The sequence below is a fragment of the Pongo pygmaeus genome, chromosome 7, assembly GCF_028885625.2.
Source record: "Pongo pygmaeus isolate AG05252 chromosome 7, NHGRI_mPonPyg2-v2.0_pri, whole genome shotgun sequence".
NCBI lineage: Eukaryota > Metazoa > Chordata > Mammalia > Primates > Hominidae > Pongo > Pongo pygmaeus.
This window is the reverse complement of record NC_072380.2, coordinates 125,350,730-125,377,590: the sequence shown is the minus strand read 5'-3', so window position 1 is coordinate 125,377,590 and position 26,861 is coordinate 125,350,730. Positions and strand designations below refer to the sequence as shown.

The following is a 26,861-nucleotide window of genomic DNA, read 5'->3' as shown; positions in this document are numbered from 1 at the left end:
CTGGGCTGCACACACTCCTGCACCCACTGTCCAACAAGCCCCAGTGAGATGAACCTGGTACCTAAGTTGGAAATGCAGAAATCACCCGTCTTCTGCTTCACTCACACTGGGAGCTGTAGACTGGAGCTGTTCCTATTTGGCCATCCTTATTTTATTTTTTATAAATATTAGAAACTAAGTAAAGGTTTTACAAATGAATAACTAGTGAATGAAAAGTCCTCCACAATAGCATGGTGATTAAGACTTTATACAAATCTCAATTTATGAGATTTGGGTGGAGAGACAAAGCCTAACCATATCACTGCTGCATAGGAAAAAAACCCAAAAGCAGTGGTACATACTAGGTGCATGTTTACTTTACTTACTGTGTATTGTTTCCAGTCTATGTTAGAGAGTATTTACAGCTTCATTAAATTTAAAATATGTTCTTAATTTTAAAGAATGTTGTGTTAATGGAGCAAAGAAAAAAATATGGTTTCAAATAGATTAATGCTCACTCTCAACACTAACCCAAAGATAATAGAAAGTGTATTTAAATATATAATAATGACTAAGAATGAAAAGAGAACATTTACAATTGTTTTGAGGCTGTAGGATATTCCTAAGATAAATAAGTGTAAATAAACATATAAATAAATGTTTGTTATCATTGTTTTTTCTTGCTCAAACACAAGTTTTGTTCTCCCCTACTTCCTCCTGTGCCTTTTCATCATAGGCATAACAGCCATTATGATTCACTGTATAAATTTTCAAATATGCTGCATTAGAATAAAGTTCACTCTGCTACTCTCTAAATATATTTCTCATTAAATCCAAGGAAACAGAGTTAAAAGAGCAATAAGAAAATATTTTAAAATAATTAGAGTAGATACCTTCACAAAATTAAGGGGGGAAATTGTATTTATGAAAAAAATAACAGAAGACTATGAAACAATAAGAAATAATAATCATTAAAGTCATTAAATATTTAGGAAATGACAACATAATTTTTCAATATTTAAGGTAATTTGTAATTAAATAAAACTAAACAGTGAATTAGTAAATTGAAATTTATAATATATAAATATATAAATGTGTGTGTGTATATGTGTATTATATACATATGGAATTATTGAATTCTTCTAGAATGCAAAATAGAGAATCTTTAAAAATGAGAAGTTGAAAGTTTGAGCAACATGATTCCTAATTTTCAACATTCAATGTGAACAACTTTCAGAAAGATGAGGCCATATAATAAACAACATTTTAAGGAAAATAATGGTAACAATTTCCTAGAACTGAAAAAAAAGTTACAAGGTATTTGACAGAAGTAATCTATTGAACACCTAGTAGAAAAAATAGATTTAAAAATGAGTATATTTAAAAACAGCAAGTCTGAAAAGGAATCCTAGCTCTTAAAAGAATGGAGGAGAAGGGGCAGATTAATTATGAAAGAATTAAAATCAATTTGGTATCATATTTCTTATCAGGAATAGTGGATGGATAAAAGACTAGAGGAAAACATCTTTAAATGCTGAGGGCAAATAATTTTGAATTAAAATTTTATACCTTATCCCCTGTTATTCAATAGTGAAGGCAAAATAAAGACATTTTCAGATGAAGAAGGACCTATTCTTTCAATAACAGAAACAATTTTTAGAAGAAGGTATAAGAGTAATAAACTGTGAACCTAGCAATAGTGTCACCCCCAATCACCTAGCACTTTAACACACCTATTTCCTGTTTAATCTTTTCTTTTTCTGTACTGTATATCACATTCTAAAATAAGACATTGTTTGTTTATTATTTATAGTTTGCAAACGTCCAATGGAATACATGCATTCAGAGAGCAGAAATCCTTGTCTGTTTATTTATTGGTGTATCTTAGATACCTGGAACAGCATCTGACACATGTAAATACAGTAGTCCCCCCTTGTTCATAAGGATATGATTCAATAGCCCCAATGGGTGCTTTAAACCACAGATAGTCCTGAACTTTATACAGGCTATGTTATTTTCTCTCAATACAAACTTTTCACAAGTGAACAATAAAATCTCTCCATATCAATTTAGAGCTAAATTTGTTTTATTCTTTAATAAATAAGAAAGGCTGAAAATACACTAAAAAAAGGTTCCAAGATTTCAACTCAGGAAAACAGAAAAAAGAACAGCAATATAATCCAAAAGAAAACTGAAGATGGAATCCAAAAATATAAAAAGGAAAGATATTTAAATTAAAATAAAAACAATAGAATTTGCCGGGCACGGTGGCTCACACCTGTTAATTCCAGCACTTTGGGAGACCAAGGAGGGTGAATGACTTGAGGTCAGGAGTTTGAGACCAGCCTGGACAACACGGTGAAACCCCTTCTCTACTAAAAATACAAAAACTAGTTGGGCATGGTGGCACGAGCACCTGTAGTCCCAGCTACCCAGGAGGCTGAGGCAGGAGAATCTCTTGAACCTGGGAGGCAGAGGTTACAGTGAGCCAAGATCATGCCACTGCACTTCAGCCTGGGTGACAGAGTAAGAGACTCTGTCTCAAAACAAACAAACAAACAAATAAACAAAAAAAAAATTTATCAACAGCAAACACTGGTTCTTTAAGCCACCTAATAAATTTGACAGCCTTTTGTAAATATGAAGAAAGAAAACCAGAAAGTAAACACTAATAGCATTAGAAGTCAGAAATAATTATGGCATATTTATAAATGAGATATTAAAAAATCTTGGAACACAATTGTGTTACAACTAAACCAACCTTGAAAAATGTCACTTCTCTAATGTTTATAAGTTGCCAATATTGGTCCAAAACCTTCTCCAAGAAACAAGCAAAAGAAAAAACAAACAACAACATAAAACACTTAAATAGGAAAATAACCTTAGAAACAAAATGGTAGTCAGATGGCTACCAAACTCATCCATGCAAGAATCCAATTTTTTTCTTGTACAAATTAACCTAAAGACTAGTAAAATATGGAAAATTACTAACATCTTCCCTTGATATTAAAACTAGATATGAAGAGCAGAAGAAAAAAGTTATAGAACAATGTCCCTGATAGATAAAAAAGTCTAAGAAAATATAAAATCAAATCCAGTTTTTTAAAGAAATCTTTAAATGCATATATGATTTCTGCTAAGGATACAAGGATGTTCAAAAGTATCCCTAAAACATATTGTTTGGTTAAAAAGGAGAAAGAAAATAATATTGACAGTATAATAAAAGTTAAAGTATGATGTACATGAAACAATACTGCATAGTTTTTATGAAGATAATTTTTAGATTTCTATAATGTTACATATTAGATATGTCTGTGTGGAATTATACATCTTGAAAAAAGAACTGGAAAGATACACATTAAATCAATGCTAGTGGATAACAGAGGAGCTAGGAATGTGTTGATATTTGAGTGTCAGGAGAAACTATAACTTTATCTTAAAGTTACATTTTTTAAATTTGTATTTTTTTTTACTATTGTTTGTTTGAAGACAACTGTATTACTAAGATTTTATGTGACTTTTAAGCCAAATCAACCACCACAGTAATTTACTGCTAACATTCATGGTTAAACAGTGATGATCCCAGATATTTGAAGTTTCTTTGGATACAACTCAAAGGTTGTTTTAATGGTGTTAAAATATTTTTTTCAATCTCTTTCCATTCATCCAAGAAACATTTATTAAGGAACATAGCTGAGTAATTTGGAATTCAAAACTGATTGCTTCCTTTGAGAAGATTTTTTTTTGGGGGGGGGCGTCTAGTTAGGAAAATAATTCAACCAACAAGTACCAGATTGAGGAAGAGATCCTAGGTGAGAGGTATTCATTGATTTCTGTAGGAGTATAGACACAGAGAACGTTCCCTCATGTCCTGGTCATGATTCAGGGATTTACCGTATCCTGTAGAAATTACAAGAATAAGAAAAGTCTGGGATTTGAGGGAAATATACATTTATGTCTATGTGTGTGTACATTTATGTATATATGTAGTACAGAGAGAAAATCTGAGATATTATCATAATTTTTGTGTTAAGCACATGGCCTCTGGCACCTCATTAGCTCTGATAACCTCAGATTCTTCATCTATAAAAAGAAAGAAATATACTAATTATTCTCTAAAGATCATTTTATCATGCCTGTAAGAATGGCAAAAAAAATAAGATTGGAGAATATATTTATTTTTTGTTCTGAAATATCTCCACAACAAAGAGCATATATTTACCTAACTTGTATTATGGGTATCATATGCCCGCAACCCTTGGACGGTGACTTTTATCTTCTATTTTTCCAGAAATTGAGAAAGAAAGTTGTGGTGATCCTGGTACACCCTTATATGGAATTAGAGAAGGCGATGGATTTTCTAATCGTGATGTTTTAAGGTTTGAATGCCAGTTTGGGTTTGAATTAATTGGAGAGAAATCCATTGTTTGTCAAGAGAATAACCAATGGTCTGCAAACATACCCATCTGTATCTGTGAGTACCAAATGCTTTGCTTCCAGACAGCATATGTTACCCTGTCCTTGCATATAATTGCTTTTGTAATTAATTGCAAAGAGCTGCAACCGTGTAATTATTTTTGGATGAGTAGCACTTTGTGATACTATCTTTAACAAGTGTGCTTATGCCAAATTATAAATTTTATTACAGATTTAAATAAAGTTAACATAGTTCACTTAGTAATGGCAAAATATATATTACGTGTGTTCTTACAACATTTTATTTCATGGCATTTTATACTTTCTAGATAGCATACGTCTTATGGAAATTATACATCTGAATGAATTCTAATAGACTCATTTATTTTAATAAGATAGTATATGTTTATTTGCAATCAAAAACATTAAAATATTTAAAGCTTATATTGTGTGTATAATGCACTAACTTATTTTTGCTTGTAGATGTTAACACTAATGCATGAGGTGCCATTTTTTTATATTGCATAGAATACAATTCATTAACATTAATGATATACAATATGCTTGGATTAAAATAATGTATTCAAATACATTAAGATATTGCAGTTTAACTACAGCAAAAGTATAATTTGTATTGCCTATTCACGCACTTGGTGTGCTCAATTAAATGCGGTCTTCAATACATTAAAATGAAGTGGATATTTTTAGAATCTGGCAGAAATTTCCCTAATAACAATATATTGTGTTTGCTCTTCAGGAGGTCTAGAAGAGGAAAAGTGCATACGTCCCCTTCATAGTCCCCTTATGTTTTAGTTCTTATCTTTAACCAAGATTAATTGGTGAAGTTCTTGTAAGAGAAGAAAATATATTAGGAGTATCTGATTCGATTTACTAAAGCTTAGTAATACTTCAAAATACTTTTGTTGAAAAGTTTTAATTCTAGGTGTTCTTCTTGGAGGACAACGTTGGCTTAATACCAGAGAATCCATTAGTGTAATATATCACATCAAAAATAAAAATGTTTTAAGAGCATTTTAATAGACTCCAAAAGGCATTTAGTGAAAATACTGAAAATTTTGCTGACTAAAACCAATTTTTAAAACATTCTTGAATACTAGAAAACATTTTTTACTATTTTAAAATTAAGTCTAATATCCTGATATATGATAAAAATGTAGCGATTAATAATGTTTTATATACCAGTAATAACTAACTTGGAAATACATTTAAAAGAGAATACATTCAGAAAATACAATTATAAAATACATATAAATAATCCTCACATATTTAAAATAACTCATACAAAAAAATTATAAAACTTTACAAGAAAATAAAATTTTATGAGAATGAAATACAGATAGAAGCCATGTTCCTGAATGATAAATCAATATATCAAATACACGAGTTATACAGAAATTGCTTTGCAATTTTAGTCAAAATTCTAAAATAGTTTTTCTGGGAACTTGACGTACTGTATTGACATATAGCTAAGTAAAAAACAGGCAGGAGTAGATACAAGAATTTTGTAAAAGCAAAGTGCTTCTGTGGATGCTAAAGTATATTAAGTTATGACTGTGGTACTAACAAATTGTAAAGGGAAGTTATATAAAACTGCATCTTATATAATTAAGAATTTAAAGTATGATATAAGCATCTATCTATCTGATAAGGGCCATTAAAGTGTGTCTTTGGTTAGCTCTTGCTCCAAGTGGGGATCATTTAGATCAGGAGATGGCAAACAGATTGTGGGCCAAATCCATCCTCCTTTCTGTGTATTTTTAAGTAAAGTTTTATTGGAAAATAACCAAACACTTTCATTTACTGATTGTGCATGGCTGCCTTCCAGCTACAACTGCAGAATTAAATAGTTGCAAAGGAGATCGTATGGTTTGCAAAACCAAAGCATTTATTACCTACTCCTTTTCAGAAAAAGATTTCTGACCCTTAATTTAGATCAGGAGTTATAGGATCAAATTATTCCAGGATGCAGGCAGGAAAGAGTGTGAAGAAGGAATAGGAGTAAGTATGTGTGCACCCATTTTGGAAGTGGTAGGAAACTGGGGTGCCTTAACTTTTCAAGATAAGCTAGAATAAAAGATGTTTTTCCCTTAAATATGAAATATGATGATTTTTCAATGTGATTTCAAATTTTTATGGGGGCAGAAGAAAAAAAAATCAAGCCAAACACATCTGCAATCTGAATTCAATCCAATGACTGTCAGTTTGCAAGCTTTAGTTCAACTCATAAAATTATGCAGAAAATAAGTAGATTAAAAGTACAAACTATTTTTGAATGATAAAATGATAAAAGTTATAAAAAGAGATATACCTGTTGGTAGATGCAGCTATACCTATGGTTTTATATTTGTGTAGATAGAGAAATAGATATTGGTGTAATGTCTGAATGTTAATAAAACATATGACACTAAAAGATTGTAAAAAATGCAATTATTTTAATATTCAAATTAAAACAAATAATTTATGCCAAGATGCTAAAATAACAAAATAATGAGAAAGTTTTATGCATATTATAAACTAAGAGATCATAATCTTAAATGATTAGTTTATGAGCAGATAATTTTTTAAAAGGAAATAAAAATGTCTAACAAAAGTAAGAAATCTTCAACTTCTCTAGTAGTCAAAGAAATGCGAGTTAAGACAATGAGTTATCACTTTTCTTATCAATGGAGGACAAGGAAAATAATCACAATATTTTATACTGATACGGGTGTTGTATTCTCTGATATTTCTGTTATTTTTCAATAACGTCAAAATAACTTTTTAAATCATAAATTTAGCAAAATGTTTTGAGGCTTAAATTCATATCCTTTGTCATACTAAGTGCTTTTTTTGAAAATGTATCCCAAGGAAATAATGAACAAAAAAAGCTTTCTTCAAGAGTAGAGTCAGTGTTATTTACATTGCAAAAATTTTAAAATACAATTTTAAATGTCAAACAGTAGAAAAACAGTTCGATTAATGTTTATATATATCCATATAAATTAATGGAATGAGAGTTTTAACTAGTAAGTATAAATTTTGCTTAAAAACTCGACTTGAAAAACTCACATATTAAATATAAGGAAAACATAATTTAGTACAAAGTGTAGGGAATTCAATTTTTTCAAAAATATATAATAAAAGGCCGGGCACAGTAGCTCACGCCTGTAATCCCATTACTTTGGGAGGCCGAGGCAGGTGGCTCACTTGAGGTCAGGCGTTCGAGATCAGCCTGACCAATATGGCGAAACCCCATCTCTACTAAAAATACAAAAATTAGCTGGGCATGGTGGGCGTGCCTGTATTCCCAGCTACTCCGGAAGCTGAGGTGGGAGAATCGCTTGAACCCAGAAGGCGGAGGTTGCAGTGAGCCTAGATGGTGCCACTGCACTCCAGCCTGGGCAACAAAATGAGACTCCGTCTCAGAAAAAAAAAAAAAATGTAATGAAAACTTTGAAAGATAATATATCAATACTTAAACTTTGATTTCCTTTGAGTAGTATGTCATTTTCTTTTCTGTTTCTTTATTTTTCCTCTGCTTTCTAAATGTCCTATGTGAACTTTCAAATCAGATGTTTTTAAAAGTTAAAAAAACTGGAGGAGAAAGACTTCATTTTAGTGTGATGCAAGAGCTCTCATTTAGCTGTTCTTCGGGTTTTAGCCACTAATGGCTGTTATAGAAGTTAATTTATCTCCTTATTTGTGTAGTAAACTATCAGAGCATCCATTGCCACCATAGAAATGGAACTCACACATTGATAACCACCACCCTGAGTGTTTTCTGAGCTACCGGATTCTTGTTCTGTTAATATCCACATAATATTTTTTGTCTTCAATCATTTCAAGAACCTTATTGCTTTCTGTGGGAACTTCTGTAGATTTTTTCACTTTTTAAACACTGAAATGAACACTTTACACAGTCTAACATAAACAAGATATGTGTCAAAAAATTGCTATTATTCAAATTATATTTTTGTGCATTATTTAAGGGTAGAGCCTTAAGTTTATCCAAAGTACTAGTTGCCTTTTTCAATATGTAAAAATGGTAACCTTTTTGTTCTGTTTTATAATTTACATAATTTAATATTATCTTATTATATTGCTAATTGATTATCATAATTGCAGAATATGACAAAATAAGGTGAAATATTATTTTTGAATATTTATTGTATTTCATCATCTTCCTATTTCACCAGTTCCCTGCCTGTCTAACTTTACTGCACCAATGGGAACAGTTCTTTCTCCTGATTACCCAGAAGGGTATGGAAATAATTTAAATTGCATCTGGACGATAATCTCTGATCCAGGGAGCCGGATACATCTTTCTTTCAATGACTTTGACCTGGAATCCCAGTTTGATTTCCTTGCTGTTAAAGATGGTGACTCTCCAGATTCCCCAATTCTTGGAACCTTTACTGGGGCTGAGGTGCCTTCCCATCTTACTAGTAATAGTCACATACTGCGATTGGAATTTCAGGCTGACCACTCAATGTCAGGACGTGGCTTTAACATCACTTACAACAGTAAGTTTCTGTTTCTGGTTTTTTTTCCCATATAATATATTTCTATAAATTTGAGTTGAAAAGTAATCACGTATATTGGTTCTCTTGTTTCCTAGTTAAGAAAATTTGTAAAAGCTGTAAATCTCATTGTGCCAAGGATGGTCATTTCTTTCTTCATTTCCAATCACGTTTTACTCCCTATTATTATTAATGCATTTCCTTTGTTGTGAGAGGCCCAATATCAAGGAAATATGTTTCAAATATTGTTATTATATAAGCCAATATATTTATAATTGTTATATCAGCCAACATATTTATATCTTAGCATAAACTCAAACCTATTATAGATCACATACTTTGTTATTTGTATGTAACATAAAAGAGAAATAGAGCTTCCCTTAAAGATATTCATGCACCAATAGATATTAAACAACTAATCATGGCATAGAATTAAAATTCCATATTAGTAAAACCACAATGGATTGCTATAAAGAATAAATTAGGTGATGCATGTGAATCATTTAGCACAGAGTACATATTACTTAGTAAAAGCTTAAAAAACATTAGCCATTATTGTTTAGTTGGTTTTTGAACAATTATCTTGACATCTTATGTTGTTGTGTGAGATGTTGAGTATTATTTATCTGCAAAAATGTTTATAATTATAGAAAAAAGATGAATCACATAAAAAAGAAAAAATCTTAGTGGATTAATAACACTTACATACTAATGCTTCTGTTTGCAAATATTATACCTGGAGCCATAGAATACTAGTAATTTTTATTGCTTTTCCTTGAAGCTTTTACACTGTGTCAGATATTGACCAATTGGATGAGTTAATATTTAAGTGTCACATAATAAAAGGATTTAGTTTCCAGCTCTTCCTATTGCTTTATGAAAAGAATTTCACACTTCACTCCCACCCTCACCTATTCAATGTTAAGCTTTGGCAGGTAGTAACATAGTTGTATTTTCAAAATGATACTAGTGGTGAATAGTGTCTCTGTAAGTTGTAAGCATGTAATTGCATATTATTAAAGTTAAATTAGCAGTGACATGTGTCATAGAAACTTGTATAAAATGACTGCTTTGAGACTTTTAAAAAAATATTTCATGTACATGTCTAAAGATAGACATGTATATGCATCTATCTATCTACAATTTTTATTTTGTCTTAAATGCATAATATTTTTAACTTTAATGTTGATAGTTTTTCAGGGTATTATGGAAATAGGTCTCCCTTTTCGTGGTTCAGTTCTATAGTAAATAATTTAATTGATAATGTGCAAATTATTTTATTTAATGCTTACTAATGAGATTCGTTTTTTCTGAAAAAATATCTACCAGGTACTGTATATTAGAGTTACACTGCTTAATCAAAATTGAGTTTTTAAAATTACAAAATAAAATAATAATTAAAAATATGTATACATATAAAACATATTTTATGTATTCTAAAATATACCTTAATATTCTTTTGCATTGTTTCATTTAAAATAAGGAGAACAGATAGTAAAATTATACAATTTATAACCAGCATCAAAGTGATGATTAGTGAGAAAATTTAAATTAACTGCATGTACTAATGCAGTATGAATATAATAATAAGTTATAAGCACCTCATAAAATATATTTTACACATATAGACTTTGCTACTTTATTCTTCCATTTATATTGTAATACATAAAAATTTTATAATACACAGTTGGTCACTCAGATGAATACAGAGAAAAATTTGGATTGTTCATGTAATCTATAATCTATGAAAAATTCAAATAAACCCATTTTTATTATACTCCTGCTATTTGCTGTAACTTGGCTAAATATAAACTGTGAGAGAAACAAGGTAGAATAAGATAGTGGCCCTGAGCTCAAGAACTCCTGTTCTCCTGAGAGACGTGAGACAAATAATCCAAGATACAATAGGTTGTTGAGAAGAAATTAAAAGCCGGTTCAGGGGATACATTTCAATCCTATCAAGCCCTATTTCTATGATATTAGGCAAGTTACTTAACTTTTCCTGAGTCTAACATTACTCTTTTGAATAGATGACAATACTTTCCTCATCAGCTATTCTAAATATTAAATGAGATAATAACATATCACAGTGCTTAGAACATGATAACTGCAAAAGAATTAACTCTCTTCTTTTTTCCCAGATGGCAGAAAATAAATGTCAAGGAAAATTATTTAAAAAGTTGTAACAGTTTCATACTAGATTGAGACATTTCACTTTACTTCTCACGATGAGACACTCTCTCTCTCTATTTCCAGTTTGAAATAGAGAAAAATAAAGAAAAGTTTCCAAAGGAATATAGTCAATTGCTTTTCATTTTAATTAATTGAAATTCTGACCAGCTTATACTGGAAATATTTGCATAATCTTAGCTAGTCTCATGGTCTCCAGAAATAAGCAGAAATAATTCTGTTTTGAAATTTTATAATTTTAGAGTGTAATTCACATTTTAAAACATTCACATTTATTGCACATCACAGGCAAACAGGTATGGTAAGAGGAGAACCTCCAAATTTAAAGTAAATAAATAAAAACTTGTGTAGAAATAAACACAACCTTTTAAAACATCTGTCTGTCTCTCTCTCTTTCCCAAAATATAGAAGGATCTCTCTCTGGCTAATGTTGTTTGTTTGTGTATTTTTCTTTGCATATTATTCTAAAGCATTTGGACATAATGAATGCCCTGATCCTGGAATACCAATCAATGCACGGCGGTTTGGGGACAACTTTCAATTGGGAAGTTCAATTTCAGTTATTTGTGAAGAAGGATTTATTAAAACCCAGGGAACAGAAACAATTACATGTATTCTTATGGATGGAAAAGTAATGTGGAGTGGACCAATTCCAAAATGTGGAGGTAAGTGTAGTAGTGAGTGAGAAATAGAACCTCATCATCATTATGTACAAGAAACCACAACAGGAAACACATTATCCTACCAGGACTGTCATAATCATTATCTTAAAACATTTCTTGGTATTCTATATTAAACATATCTTGTTAAGGAAATTACACTTTTAATTTTTCATGTTAAAATAAATTTTTAGAAACCTTTTAGAAGCTTCCTTTTAAAAAAAGCTCTTATTAAAAGATAAAGATTAATGAATGGTAAATATTGGTCACATGTGTAAACTCTCTTTAGTACACTTCCTAGTTATAGTTTAATACACTTTATAGTTTCCATTCATTTTTTTCTTGGTATGTTAGCTATTCATGGTACACCCTAATTTTCAAAAATGTGTTGATAATGATCAATTATAATCAACACATTTAAGCTAAAACAGCCATTTATTTAAAATATATGATTTCTGAAGGCCTCATTTGCTAATTTTTTTCAGTTTTTATTTTTCCAATTAAATATAGTCAACAAGGTTCAGGGCATATATATATGTGTGTGTGTGTGTGTGTGTGTGATATATATGTATGATCTTTGGAATTATTATTATTTTTAAACCAGTTCTCACTCTGTTGTCCAGACTGGAGTGCAGTGGTACAATCTCAACTCACTGCAACCTCTGCCTCCCAGATTCCAGCAATTCTCCTGCCTCAGTCTCCCTAGTAGCTGGGATTACAAGTGTATGCCACCGTGCCCAGCTAATTTTTTGTATTTTTACTAGAGACACGGTTTTTCCATGTTGGCCAACTCTTGATATCAAGTGATCTGTCTGCCTCGGCCTCCCAAAGTGCTGGGATTACAGGCATGAGCCACTGCTCTTGGCCTATTTTTGTATATATACACTCATATAAAATCTCAAATTATGTTGGTAAGAAGGAAGGTTGATCATAATTAAAAATAAAACATCAATTATATAGTATATAAATTTAGAATCTACTGAAATGAGGGGCCTTTATTTAGATTTGCCACAGAAGGAATTAACATTCTAAATATTAATTTCTCCTTCCACTATAGTATCTAATAATACATATCTATTTTATTATAAAGATATAAATGGGCTGGGCACGGTGGCTCACACCTGTAATCCCAGCACTTTAGGAGGCCAAGGTGGGAGGATCACAAGATCACGAGATTGAGACCATTCTGGCCAACATGATGAAACCCCGTCTTTACTAAAATAAAAAATAGTAATAATAAACAAAAATTAGCCAGGTGTGGTGGCACATGCCTGTAGTCCCAGCTACTCAGGAGGCTGAGGCAGGGGAATCGCTTGAACCTGGGAGGCAGAGGTTGCAGGGAGCCGAGATCGCACCACTGCACACCAGCCTGGCGATAGAGCAAGACTCTGTCTTAAAAAAAATAGAAAAAGGACAGAGGAGCCAAGATGGCCGAATAGGAACAGCTCCGGTCTACAGCTCCCAGCGTGAGCGACGCAGAAGACGGGTGATTTCTGCATTTCCATCTGAGATACCGGGTTCATCTCACTAGGGAGTGCCAGACAGTGGGTGCAGGTCAGTGGATGCACGTGCGCGAGCGGATGAAGGGCGAGGCATTGCCTCACTCAGGAAGCGCAAGGGGTCAGGGAGTTCCCTTTCCTAGTCAAAAAAAGGGGTGACAGACGGCACCTGGAAAATCGGGCCTCTCCCACCCAAATACTGCGCTTTTCCAACGGGCTTAAAAAATGGCGCACCAGGAGATTGTATCCTGCACCTGACTCAGAGGGTCCTACACCCACGGAGTCTCGCTGATTGCTAGCACAGCAGTCTGAGATCAAACTGCAAGGCGGCAGCGAGGCTGGGGGAGGGGCGCCCGCCATTGCCCAGGCTTGCTTAGGTAAACAAAGCAGCCAGGAAGCTCGAACTGGGTGGAGCCCACCACAGCTCAAGGAGGCCTGCCTGCCTCTGTAGGCTCCACCTCTGGGGACAGGGCATAGACAAACAAAAAGACAGCAGTAACCTCTGCAGACTTAAATGTCCCTGTCTGACAGCTTTGAAGAGAGCAGTGGTTATCCCAGCACGCAGCTGGATATCTGAGAACGGGCAGACTGCCTCCTCAAGTGGGTCCCTGACCCCTGACCCCCGAGCAGCCTAACGGGGAGGCACCCCCCAGTAGGGGCAGACTGACACCTCACACGGCCGGCCAGGTACTCCAACAGACCTGCAGCTGAGGGTCCTGTCTGTTAGAAGGAAAACTAACAAACAGAAAGGACGTCCACACCAAAAACCCATCTGTGCATCACCGTCATCAAAGACCAAAAGTAGATAAAACCACAAAGATGGGGAAAAAACAGAGCAGAAAAACTGGAAACTCTAAAAAGCAGAGCACCTCTCCTCCTCCAAAGGAACGCAGTTCCTCACCGGCAACGGATCAAAGCTGGACGGAGAATGACTTTGATGAGCTGAGAGAAGAAGGCTTCAGACGATCAAATTACTCCGAGCTACGGGAGGATATTCAAACCAAAGGCAAAGAAGTTGAAAACTTTGAAAAAAATTTAGAAGAATGTATAACTAGAATAACCAATACAGAGAAGTGCTTAAAGGAGCTGATGGAGCTGAAAACCAAGGCTTGAGAACTACATGAAGAATGCAGAAGCCTCAGGAGCTGATGGGATCAAATGAAAGAAAGGGTATCAGTGATGGAAGATGAAATGAATGAAATGAAGCGAGAAAGGAAGTTTAGAGAAAAAGGAATAAAAAGAAATGAACAAAGCCTCCAAGAAATGTGGGACTATGTGAAAAGACCAAATCTACATCTGATTGGTGTACCTGAAAGTGACAGGGAGAATGGAACCAAGTTGGAAAACACTCTGCAGGATATTATCCAGGAAAACTTCCCCAATCTAGCAAGGCAGGCCAACATTCAGATTCAGGAAATACAGAGAACGCCACAAAGATACTCCTCGAGAAGAGCAACTCCAAGACACATAATTGTGAGATTCACCAAAGTTGAAATGGAGGAAAAAATGTTAAGGACAGCCAGAGAGAAAGGTCGGGTTACCCTCAAAGGGAAGCCCATCAGACTAACAGCAGATCTCTCAGCAGAAACTCTACAAGCCAGAAGAGAGTGGGGGCCAATATTCAACATTCTTAAGGAAAAGAATTTTCAACCCAGAATTTCATATCCAGCCAAACTAAGCTTCATAAGTGAAGGACAAATAAAATACTTTACAGACAGGCAAATGCTGAGAGGTTTTGTCACCACCAGGCCTGCCCTAAAAGAGCTCCTGGAGGAAGCACTAAACATGGAAAGGCACAACCAGTACCAGCCACTGCAAAATCATGCCAAAATGTAAAGACCATCGAGACTAGGAAGAGACTGCATCAAGTAACGAGCAAAATAACCAGCTAACATCATAATGACAGGATCAAATTCACACATAACATTATTAACTTTAAATGTAAATGGACTAAATGCTCCAATTAAAAGACACAGACTGGCAAATTGGATACAGAGTCAAGACCCATCAGTGTGCTGTATTCGGGAAACCCATCTCACGTACAGAGACAAACATAGGCTCAAAATAAAAGGATGGAGGAAGATCTACCAAGCAAATGGAAAACAAAAAAAGGCAGGGGTTGCAATCCTAGTCTCTGATAAAACAGACTTTAAACCAACAAAGATCAAAAGAGACAAAGAAGGCCATTACATAATGGTAAAGGGATCAATTCAACAAGAAGAGCTAACTATCCTAAATATATATGCACCCAATACAGGAGCACCCAGATTCATAAAGCAAGTCCTGAGTGACCTACAAAGAGACTTAGACTCCCACACATTAATAAGGGGAGACTTTAACACCCCACTGTCAACATTAGACAGATCAACGAGACAGAAAGTTAACAAGGATACCCAGGAATTGAACTCAGCTCTGCACGAAGCAGATCTAATAGACATCTACAGAACTCTCCACCCCAAATCAACAGAATATACATTTTTTTCAGCACCACACCACACCTATTCCAAGATTGACCACACAGTTGGAAGTAAAGCTCTCCTCAGTAAATGTAAAAGAACAGAAATTATAACATACTATCTCTCAGATCACAGTGCAATCAAGCTAGAACTCAGGATTAAGAATCTCACTCAAAACCGCTCAACTACGTGGAAACTGAACAACATGCTCCTGAATGACTACTGGGTACATAACGAAATGAAGGCAGAAATAAAGATGTTCTTTGAAACCAATGAGAACAAAGACACAACATACCAGAATCTCTGGGACACATTCAAAGCAGTGTGTAGAGGGAAATTTATAGCACTAAATGCCCACAAGAGAAAGCAGGAAAGATCCAAAATTGACACCCTAACATCACAATTAAAAGAACTAGAAAAGCAAGAGCAAACACATTCAAAAGCTATCAGAAGGCAAGAAATAACTAAAATCAGAGCAGAACTGAAGGAAATAGAGACACAAAAAACCCTTCAAAAAATTAATGAATCCAGGAGCTGGTTTTTTGAAAGGATCAACAAAATTGATAGACTGCTAGCAAGACTAATAAAGAAGAAAAGAGAGAAGAATCAAATAGACCCAATAAAAAATGATAAAGGGGATATTACCACTGATCCCATGAAATACAAACTACCATCAGAGAATACTACAAACACCTCTACACAAATAAACTAGAAAATCTAGAAGAAATGGATAAATTCCTCAACACATACACCCTCCCAAGACTAAACCAGGAAGAAGTTGAATCTCTGAATAGACCAATAACAGGAGCTGAAATTGTGGCAATAATCAATAGCTTACCAACCAAAAAAAGTCCAGGACCAGACGGGTTAACAGCCGAATTCTACCAGAGGTACAAGGAGGAGCTGGTACCATTCTTTCTGAAACTATTCCAATCAATAGAAAAAGAGGGAATCCTCCCTAACTCATTTTATGAGGCCAGCATCGTCCTGATACCAAAGCCGGGCAGAGACACAACAAAAAAAGAGAATTTTACACCAATATCCTTGATGAACATTGATGCAAAAATCCTCAATAAAATACTGGCAAACAGAATCCAGCAGCACATCAAAAAGCTTATCCACCATGATCAAGTGGGCTTCATCCCTGGGATGCAAGGCTGGTTCAGTATACGCAAATCAATAAATGTAATCCAGCATATAAACAGAACCAAAGACAAAAACCACATGATTATCTCAATAGATGCAGAAAAGGCCTTTGACAAAATTCAACAACCTTCATGCTAAAAACTCTCAATAAATTAGGTATTGATGGGACATATCTCAAAATAATAAGAGCTATCTATGACAAACCCACAGCCAATATCATACTGAATGGGCAAAAACTGGAAGCATTCCCTTTGAAAACTGGCACAAGACAGGGATGCCCTCTCTCACCACTCCTATTCAACATAGTGTTGGATGTTCTGGCCAGGGCAATTAGGCAGGAGAAGGAAATCAAGGGTATTCAATTAGGAAAAGAGGAAGTCAAATTGTCCCTGTTTGCAGACGACATGATTGTATATCTAGAAAACCCCATTGTCTCAGCCCAAAATCTCCTTAAGCTGATAAGCAACTTCAGCAAAGTCTCAGGATACAAAATCAATGTACAAAAATCACAAGCATTCTTATACACCAATAACAGACAAACAGAGAGCCAAATCATGAGTGAACTCCCATTCACAATTGCTTCAAAGAGAATAAAAAGCCTAGGAATCCAACTTACAAGGGATGTGAAGGACCTCTTCAAGGAGAACTACAAACCACTGCTCAAGGAAATAAAAGAGGATACAAACAAATGGAAGAACATTCCATGCTCATGGGTAGGAAGAATCAGTATCGTGAAAATGGCCATCCTTCCCAAGGTAATTTACAGATTCAATGCCATCCCCATCAAGCTACCAATGACTTTCTTCACAGAATTGGAAAAAACTACTTCAAAGTTCATATGGAACCAAAAAAGAGCCCACATCACCAAGTCAATCCTAAGCCAAAAGAACAAAGCTGGAGGCATCACACTACCTGACTTCAAACTATACTACAAGGCTACAGTAACCAAAACAGCATGGTACTGGTACCAAAACAGAGATATATATCAATGGAACAGAACAGAGCCCTCAGAAATAACGCCGCATATCTACAACTATCTGATCTTTGACAAACCTGAGAAAAACAAGCAATGGGGAAAGGATTCCCTATTTAATAAATGGTGCTGGGAAAACTGGCTAGCCATATGTAGAAAGCTGAAACTGGATCCCTTCCTTACACCTTATACAAAAATTAATTCAAGATGGATTAAAGACTTAAACGTTAGACCTAAAACCATAAAAACCCTAGAAGAAAACCTAGGCATTACCATTCAGGACATAGGCATGGGCAAGGACTTCATGTCTAAAACACCAAAAGCAATGGCAACAAAAGCCAAAACTGACAAATGGGATCTAATTAAACTCAAGAGCTTCTGCACAGCAAAAGAAACTACCATCAGAGTGAACAGGCAACCTACAAAATGGGAGAAAATTTTCGCAACCTATTCATCTGACAAAGGGCTAGTATCCAGAATCTACAATGAACTCAAACAAATTTACAAGAAGAAAACAAACAACCCCATCAAAAAGTGGGCAAAGGACATGAACAGACACTTCTCAAAAGAAGACATTTATGCAGCCAAAAAACACATGAAAAAATGCTCACCATCACTGGCCATCAGAGAAATGCAAATCAAAACCACAATGAGATACCATCTCACACCAGTTAGAATGGTGATCATTAAAAAGTCAGGAAACAACAGGTGCTGGAGAGGATGTGGAGAAATAGGAACACTTTTACACTGTTGTTGGGACTGTAAATTAGTTCAACCGTTGTGGAAGTCAGTGTGGCGATTCCTCAGGGATATAGAACTAGAAATTCCATTTGACCCAGCCATCCCATTACTAGGTATATACCCAAAGCACTATAAATCATGCTGCTATAAAGACACATGCACACGTATGTTTATTGCGGCATTATTCACAATAGCAAAGACTTGGAACCAACCCAAATGTCCAACAATGATAGACTGGATTAAGAAAATGTGGCACGTATACACCATGGAATACTATGCAGCCATAAAAAATGATGAGTTCATGTCCTTTGTAGGGACATGGATGAAATTGGAAATCATCATTCTCAGTAAATTATCGCAAGAACAAAAAACCAAACACTGCATATTCTCACTCATAGGTGGGAATTGAACAATGAGAACACATGGACACAGGAAGGGGAACATCACACTCTGGGGACTGTTGTGGGGTGGGGGGAGGGGGGAGGGATAGCATTGGGAGATATACCTAATGCTAGATGACGAGTTAGTGGGTGCAGTGCACCAGCATGGCACATGTATACATATGTAACTAACCTGCACATTGCACACATGTACCCTAAAACCTAAAGTATAATAATAATAAATAAAAATAAAAAATAAAAAAATAGAAAAAGGAAAAAAATATACAAATGAACTTTTACTAAGAAATAGATGAACTATAACTGTATAACACCTTTAGTAGATTGTCATATAATAATTATTTTAAAAGCAGTTTCTTTTTCTTATTTTCCAAGTTTTTCCTGTTACTTGTCTCCAAACTGACTAGCTGATAAATTGAGAATATTTAATATGTAATTTTCCAAAGTACAACAAATTTAATTGAAGCATTACCTATATATTGATGACTTTCATTGGATTGAAGATTTTCATAATGTCTCATAATGAAGTAATCCCAGACCACGTAATTATGTTTTCCTAGTGGACCCTTCAATTAATGTTTTCCTTCTTTTTACTGCTAACTGCTTTCTCATTAGTAATATCAGGGGGGCAGAACTAGATGCCTTTAGTGTTCTTTTTCAAACTTCAAATAGTATGGGTTCAGCAGGGGCTATTCTGTTAATAATTATGACTATGATGGTATTTTAAAAACATAGTGGAGTTACACAATAATGGACTAAAGTAAAAAGGGAAAATGGATAATATGGATAGTAATACACCGCTTTTCCACCATTCTTTTTGCCAGAGCCCATTCATTCTTTTAACATAGTTTTTGATCCGGCCTTGGGGAACCAGTAAGAAAAATTTACATTAGCATTTTTGTTTGTTTGTTTGTTTTGAGATGGAGTTTTGCTTTTGTCGCCCAGGCTGGAGAGCAGTGGCACCATCTCTGCTCACTGCACCCTCCACGGCCCGGGTTCAAGAGATTCTTGTGCCTCAGCCTCCTGAGTAGCTGGGACTATAGGTGAACATCACCACGCCCATCTAATTTTTTTGTATTCTTAGTAGAAACTGGGTTTCACCATGTTGGCCAGGCTGGTCTTGAACTCCTGACCTCAGGTCGTCCGCCTGCCTCAGCCTTCCAAAGTGCTGGGATTACAGGCATGAGCCGCCGCGCCCTGCAGCCACACATTAGTATTTGAAGAAACAGTAGGAAATGGGAGAAAAGTGTGTTTCAGGCAAAAGGAATAGAGCCAGTTCAGTGTGACTGCAGGGGAGGACACAGTGAGTTGGATCTGATGAATGACTAGAGAAGTCCAGAGCATTAGACCCTTTCTAAATAATGCTGAGTAGCTCCAAAGTTACCCTGTGGCTAAACAGGAGCCATTGCAGCTGGGAAATGACATTAGCTGAGCCTAACCCTCCCCTGCACTGAAATTTGTTTTAAATCTCAGTCGACACATACAGAGACCACTTCTAGGTAATTTTTGAGTTTTGTTGGATCCTCATTTGCCTAACTTGGGTATTGGTTTTGGGGTTGCTTGGTGCCTAGCTTCATGGTGGAGGTAAAAGTAATTAGTAATATCAATCAATAATTTAATGAATCACTACTTACTTAGAGCAATTTCAGGGAGATTTTCTACTATCTGTGAAAAACAAATGGTATTTAACTTTTAAAATTAAGTAAGATAAAATATTCAGAATTCTAATTTGACAAAGGCCAATAAGCCCTCCACACATCCCAAAGAGAACCCTGATGAAGTTTCTGATGGACAAGAATTGTTTTTCTCTATGTGTGAGTGAAATGACACACAGTTGGCACATCTGCCTGTTTGTGGACCCAATAGCAAGGTGGAAACATCACTAAGGATGAGGTTGGAGCCAAGGAAGGCAGAACTGGAGTGGGCCAGAAGCAATCTTAGGGCGGCCCTTGCCAGGTTACTACTCTATCCCAAACCACCTCTGAGCCAGTTTCCACCCAACAAAGCAGACTGCTGTCAACTCTATAACTCAAGTGGGTTTGATTTCTTAGCCTCTAATTAAGATTTATATTGATTTCCTTTAGTTTTGCCTAAATTCTACTTAGGTACTAACAATTAAAGCCTGAGACTAGCTGATGCCTCAGCTTATTTTTATTTTTCCTAATTTAAAAAAATAAAAAAAAAAAACTTCCCCATCCCCCCACCATTCCTGAAACTTCCAGAGCCACTCCCACTTACATAGAGAACTATGGTTGGGAGGCTACTCCTCCTGTCTCCTTTTCTCTCTAGACAGTCTATATTTTTACAGATAAAATTTTTCTTATTACTTATTATAGTTCATCTTTGGGGCACTATCACAGCCTCCAACATTTACAAATGTTAACAAATGTTAACATGCTTAATATTTTTGCTGAAACTTTTAAATTATCTTCATATTAAACATTTCAAATAGAATAACTTTTTAAATGTACATGTTTGTATTTTCTGGTTAATACAACTAAATTTCTACTTCTGTTTTGTTTTCTTCAAAATCAAATTCATTGTTAAAAGTTATGTATGTATATGGATTGCTGTGTATTAAAATTAGAAGGTAGAACATTTTGTTTTAATCAGAACTTACAAAACAATGGAAGTCAGTGTAAAATGTTTTTGTTTGAAAACTCAGAACTTCAATCCACTTAAAGATTACCACCATCCGCAACTCCTCTCTATCATAAGTGTCTAAAAGTTTAGGCATGTTGGCAAATTTGTGATCCACCAATGTCAATCAGTCCTCAAACTGAGGAAACAATCAGTCCCTAAAACTTTGGGAAATCTTTGAGAATAGTTAAACTTTCACATGCCATAGTCCTTGAATAAGGATTGTCAGACCAAAAGGGAGAAATATCATAATGTGTTGCAGTTTTATGATCCCACATTTCAGATAACTTAAATACAATTTTTTAACATAATTTGGTTATATATTTTATTCACTGACCTGAAGTTCAACACTGATGCATTAACTAAGGATAGAGTGGGGCTTTCTGAAAATTTGAACTCATTTCTCTAGAATGGGTTGATCCAATTATCACCATAAAGAAGAAAGATTAGTTGCCTTTTAAGGCCTTATGAGCTTTCAGTTATGCTAATGGAAAACAAAATACATTACTGTAATCAGCATTGTAGTTATGTCACACTGAATTCCACAAACTGTCATCTTAACTTGTTTTTATGGCAGCCAATGACTCCTTCACTGACACTGAGACAGTAGCCTGAATGTATCTGGCTCTACCTAGGGCCAGTCTCTTCATGGTATCTTCTTCAAAGAAACAGCTTAAAGCCCTGAAGAACTGTGTAGATGATTGTTGTGGATCTCCTTTAATGAGCTGACCCAGGGATTTTCACAATGTGTCACACAGAAAGCTTTCTAAAATTCCTCTTCCTCTGTCTTCATCAGTGTCCCACTCATAGCAGTTGCTTAAACTGCTGTCCTCCCTTCACAACACAGCTTCCCTCACGTTCCTTTATTTTACTATTCTGCACAGTCCGGGCCCTTTTTGGATATCTTGTGAGCCTCCTCACTAAGTTCAGCCCTCTTGAAGTACAGTTTTCTCACAAGAATCTTCCTTCTTGAAATTCCTTCTTTTCATACCCTAAATCTACCTTTTTCTTTCTTGTAGTATTATCGGAATTTCAGGGGCCTCTGAGGACATCGTCCAGCTCATCTGTATCATAACCTTCAGAGTTCTTTCTACCAGCCTAAGTGCAAGGAAATTTGGAAATGAGACACAACATAACAGCATTTCAATTTTATTTCTCCACTTAAGCGTGTGTATGTGTGTCTCCTGAAATATGAGTAAGACATTCCATTTTTTTTTTCTTTTTTTGAGATTGAGTCTCTGTCTCCCAGGCTGTAGTGCAGTGGAACGATTTTGGCTCACTGCAACCTCCACCTCTCAGGTTCAAGCAATCCTCCTGCCTCAGCTTCCCGAGTAGCTGGGATTACAGATGTGTGCCACCATGCTCAGCTAATTTTTATGTTTTTAGTAGAGATGGGGTTTCACCATGTTGGCCAGGATTGGTCTTGAACTCCCAACCTCAGAAGATCCACCTGCCTTGGCCTTCCAAAGTGCTGGGATTACAAGCGTGAGCCACGGCACCTAGCTAAGATAGTCCTTTCACTTAATTCTTTTTTCAAGGGAACATGCGGCAACTGAATTTCCTTTACTGTACCAGGCAATGCAAACTGGAACCATCCTTGACCCCCAAAATTCCAGAATCCTGTAATCAACCAGTAAAATCCCACAGAATTTCTTGTCACTGGAATTTTCCTTGTGACCAGTACTGCTATACAGAAGGCAAACTTTAAGGGTAATATTTTACTCATCAAGGGGATTTTCTTATTGGGATTTGGGAAACCCACTTATCTCTGCCCACCTAAATCTGCCCATCCAGGGGCCAACTCCAAGGGCTTGAGACTGTCTGCCTGCTTCATTGTCTGCCAAAAGGTATCTGCCTCATTGTTTCTACCTCAAATGATCTGAGCATCATTACTTGGCTTTCTTTCTTAAATATAGCCATAATTAACTTATTTTTCTCAGTTCTGATTTGCTTTACCAGATTCTTGAGATCAGTTTGTAAAGGAGAGTGTCTGTGATTATTTGGTAAATTAGCTATAGGTAATTCTGTCATCATCTTGTTGCAGGTACTTTTGATTCTCCAGTCTTTTAATACTTCTTCCTAGTGGATGTCTTGCTTTTAATTTGTTCTGTGAGTTTAACACACAGGCAGAAAATGTTTTTCCAAAATTTTTGCTCAACTCAACTTCATCTAGATATTTATGTCCTCTAGGTTGGTGAAGCCAACTGCCACTAGACTAGATGGTAGTTTTGGTGAATCTGAGTCTACAGATAGCACCTAATGCCTAATGCCACAGATCGGGAATCATAATCTCAAATGCTTACAGGAACAAGGAAGTAACAGAAATGAATTAGATGGGCTAAAGGAAGCAGGCTACCCTTCCAAGGGACAGGTGTGTTTTCCCACTTTTTATACAGACATAGTTATAGATAAATATCTGCTTAAAAACAGTATAAATAATACAAAAAAATTATATTATTGACACCTGAGAGCAATGTTTCCATTAGCTTATACAATACCTTCATGGACATTAGAAAAGAGCCGCAATCAATCCATTGTGCTAGGCCAGTGAAGCAGTTCAGAAATCATATATTGGACAGCAACCTCTATTCCTTCTAAGAAAGCACATCAATGTCTCAAGAAATTGGATATCCTTTAGGGCCTTAAGAATCATTTTGCAAAGTAGTTATTTCAGGAGAAAGTTTCTTGAGTTACTCTTTTTTGTTGTGAAGTTGTGTAACACTGTTTAAGTCCAATCTTCTAGCACCTAGAGTCTAGCTGGAACATCATATCTTGAATTGTGCATTCTCCCCCAAATTATCATTTCAAATTCAAAGTACTCTCTGCAATATCCTTTTGGCTTTGCATTGATATTCTGCTCATGTCTTATCCTATTTTTACCCACAGTACAATTTTGCTAATAATTTAGCTCCTAATGTGGCTCAATTATCTAGTATGATTTCATCTCAGTCAGACTCAAGAACTAGACCAAAGTTATTTAAGAAGCATTGATAAATAACACAGATTTTTACTTTGATTTTTTTTTTTTGAGTTAGGATGCAAGTGTTTTATACAACGAAGTAAACAGAAGGCTTCTCAAATACCTTTCTAGGCCATCTTTTCCCCCTTCTCACTCACCATTCAAGATAGCTTGTAAAAATCATCACCACCATCATCATTATCATTTATTTCCCTTTCTGTCTTCCCCTATGCTTACACACACACAGTCCTCCCATCACTAAGCTCTTCTTCTCTCTCCCTTTCTATTTTACTTTCCAGGGCCCATGTCTTTGTTCACATGAATTCAGTTCCTCTGTCACACACATAATCCTCAAGTTACCAGAAAATCCACTCCACTGTACTCTGCACCCAGGAAAGATTCATTAATTCCATTCTAATGGTTTTCGGTTGACATTCTATCTCCTTGGAAGCTTGGTGAATAAATTCTTCACCTTGTTGTAATAAATTACATACTGATTTTGAAAACAACAAGAAGAGAGACAGCAAGTTTTTGACATATATTCTCAGCTACTCTCTGAGTTACATTTCTACTTTATAAAGCCCGCTTCTGAATTTGCCAGTAATAAGCCAGCCAGTGAATCCCAAAAGAACTTGAAAGGGACACCAGGCCATGAGATGTAGTATAAAACAAGAAAGTTATCTTTCTAAGTGTCAAGCAGTGAGGACTAAGTCATCTAGAGTTTTCTGTTTTAAAAAGCAAGACAGTTGGACATAAATTAATTCTCCTCTGTTGCAGCCACAGAAGGAAACAGTTCCTGAATATAAAGATTTATTATTCATTGGTGAATGCCTTTAAAATAAAATGCTACTGAACTATACTCATGTAGATTGAAAGTTGAAAAGGATTTTATTGCAGACCAAAAATGAAAGATGCATTAGTGTATTCATTATTTTGTTATAGAATCTGAAATTCATACCATTTTTGTTTTAAAATCAAAATTTCCTCAATAATTTAAAGCTATACAATTATTTAACTGTTTATGGAAAAATAAGTTAGACAAGTCTAAAAATTATATATCTTATTAAATTTTATTTTATTAAATATACTACTCAGGCTCATTTTAGTCTCCCTTCCTGGTTTCTCCTCCTCTCTGTGATCTGTTTAAGTGCATGTCCCAGAGCTACATTTTGGATATGTTCTGCTGTCTATTTCATTCATTTCATTGGTGATTTTTCAATCAGTCTCTAACTGTAAACAATATCTACATGCCGCTGTCTCTCAAATTTACATCTCTAGCCTGGTTCTCTGCCCTGAAATGTAGACTTATATGTTCAACTTCCTACTCCACATCTGCACTTAAGTGTTTAATAGGCATCTCAAACTTACCCTGTTTGAAACTGATCTGTCTCCCCGCGTCACTCTAAACCTGCTATTGTCACTCACTTTCTCCATTATTAATAGCAACTCCATTATTTCAGTCATTCAGGCCAAAATTCTTCGGTCTTTATCAAATCTTTCCTGACTCCTTTCTTTCTGTCATAACCATAGATAATGCATCAGAAAAACTGGCTAGCTCTTCCTTTGAAATCATTCAAAACCCAAGTATTTCTTACTACCTCCACTGCTGACATCTTGGTCCCAGCAACCTTTGTCTCTGGCTTTAATTAATCCGTAGCCCCCTAACTGCTCTCACTGCTTCTGTCTCTACTTTTATTCAGTTCTATTCTCAACACAGCTGCCAAAGTGATATACCATTCTTCTCTAAAGAGACTTGCTCCTTGTGATTTTTTCCCCTAAGCAGTACCTTGTCATTTCCTTCCAGATCCCATGCAGATACTGAAATTTGTAGTTCAAATTAGAAATAGCTTGTTGTTCAGTCCACCTGTGCCCAACCATTAGTTTCCTCATAATTATTTCTCCTCTGAGTCTCAGAAGGCTCTGATGCATATATGCTTTCTGCTTCTCTTGTCCTTTTTACTTCACTCTGACTCACATGCCCCCTACACTGTAGTCAGCAGTGCCCCCTTTGATTTAAAGCAATCTCCCTGACAAAAATGGAAATGAATATTGGCCTTCTGGATTACATGATCATGTTCTTGAATGTGATTAGATGTAATACATTCATGGGTCTGCTTTATAGATAAAGGAGATTACATTTAGTGAAATACATTGGAAGAGTCTAATGAATGCTATTGCCTCAAAGCTGATGATTTAACTAAGACTCTGGGTTAAGATTGGCAAAGTTGCCTCTTTCTTGTGGACACCTGAAATGATTTTGAACATTGTTATATTTGCAGCCCTCC

At 35.3% G+C, this 26,861-nt stretch overlaps 1 protein-coding gene across 1 annotated transcript in view; it reads left to right on the top strand.

Moving 5' to 3' along the window:
* Positions 1–26,861, top strand: part of CSMD3 (CUB and Sushi multiple domains 3) — a 1,221,229-nt gene that overhangs the window by 733,987 nt on the left and 460,381 nt on the right. Inside the window, exons 14-16 of the mRNA XM_054498903.2 lie at positions 4,271–4,453; positions 8,592–8,918; positions 11,576–11,770. Coding sequence (XP_054354878.2) covers positions 4,271–4,453; positions 8,592–8,918; positions 11,576–11,770 — 705 coding nt within the window. The remainder of the gene's footprint in view (positions 1–4,270; positions 4,454–8,591; positions 8,919–11,575; positions 11,771–26,861) is intronic.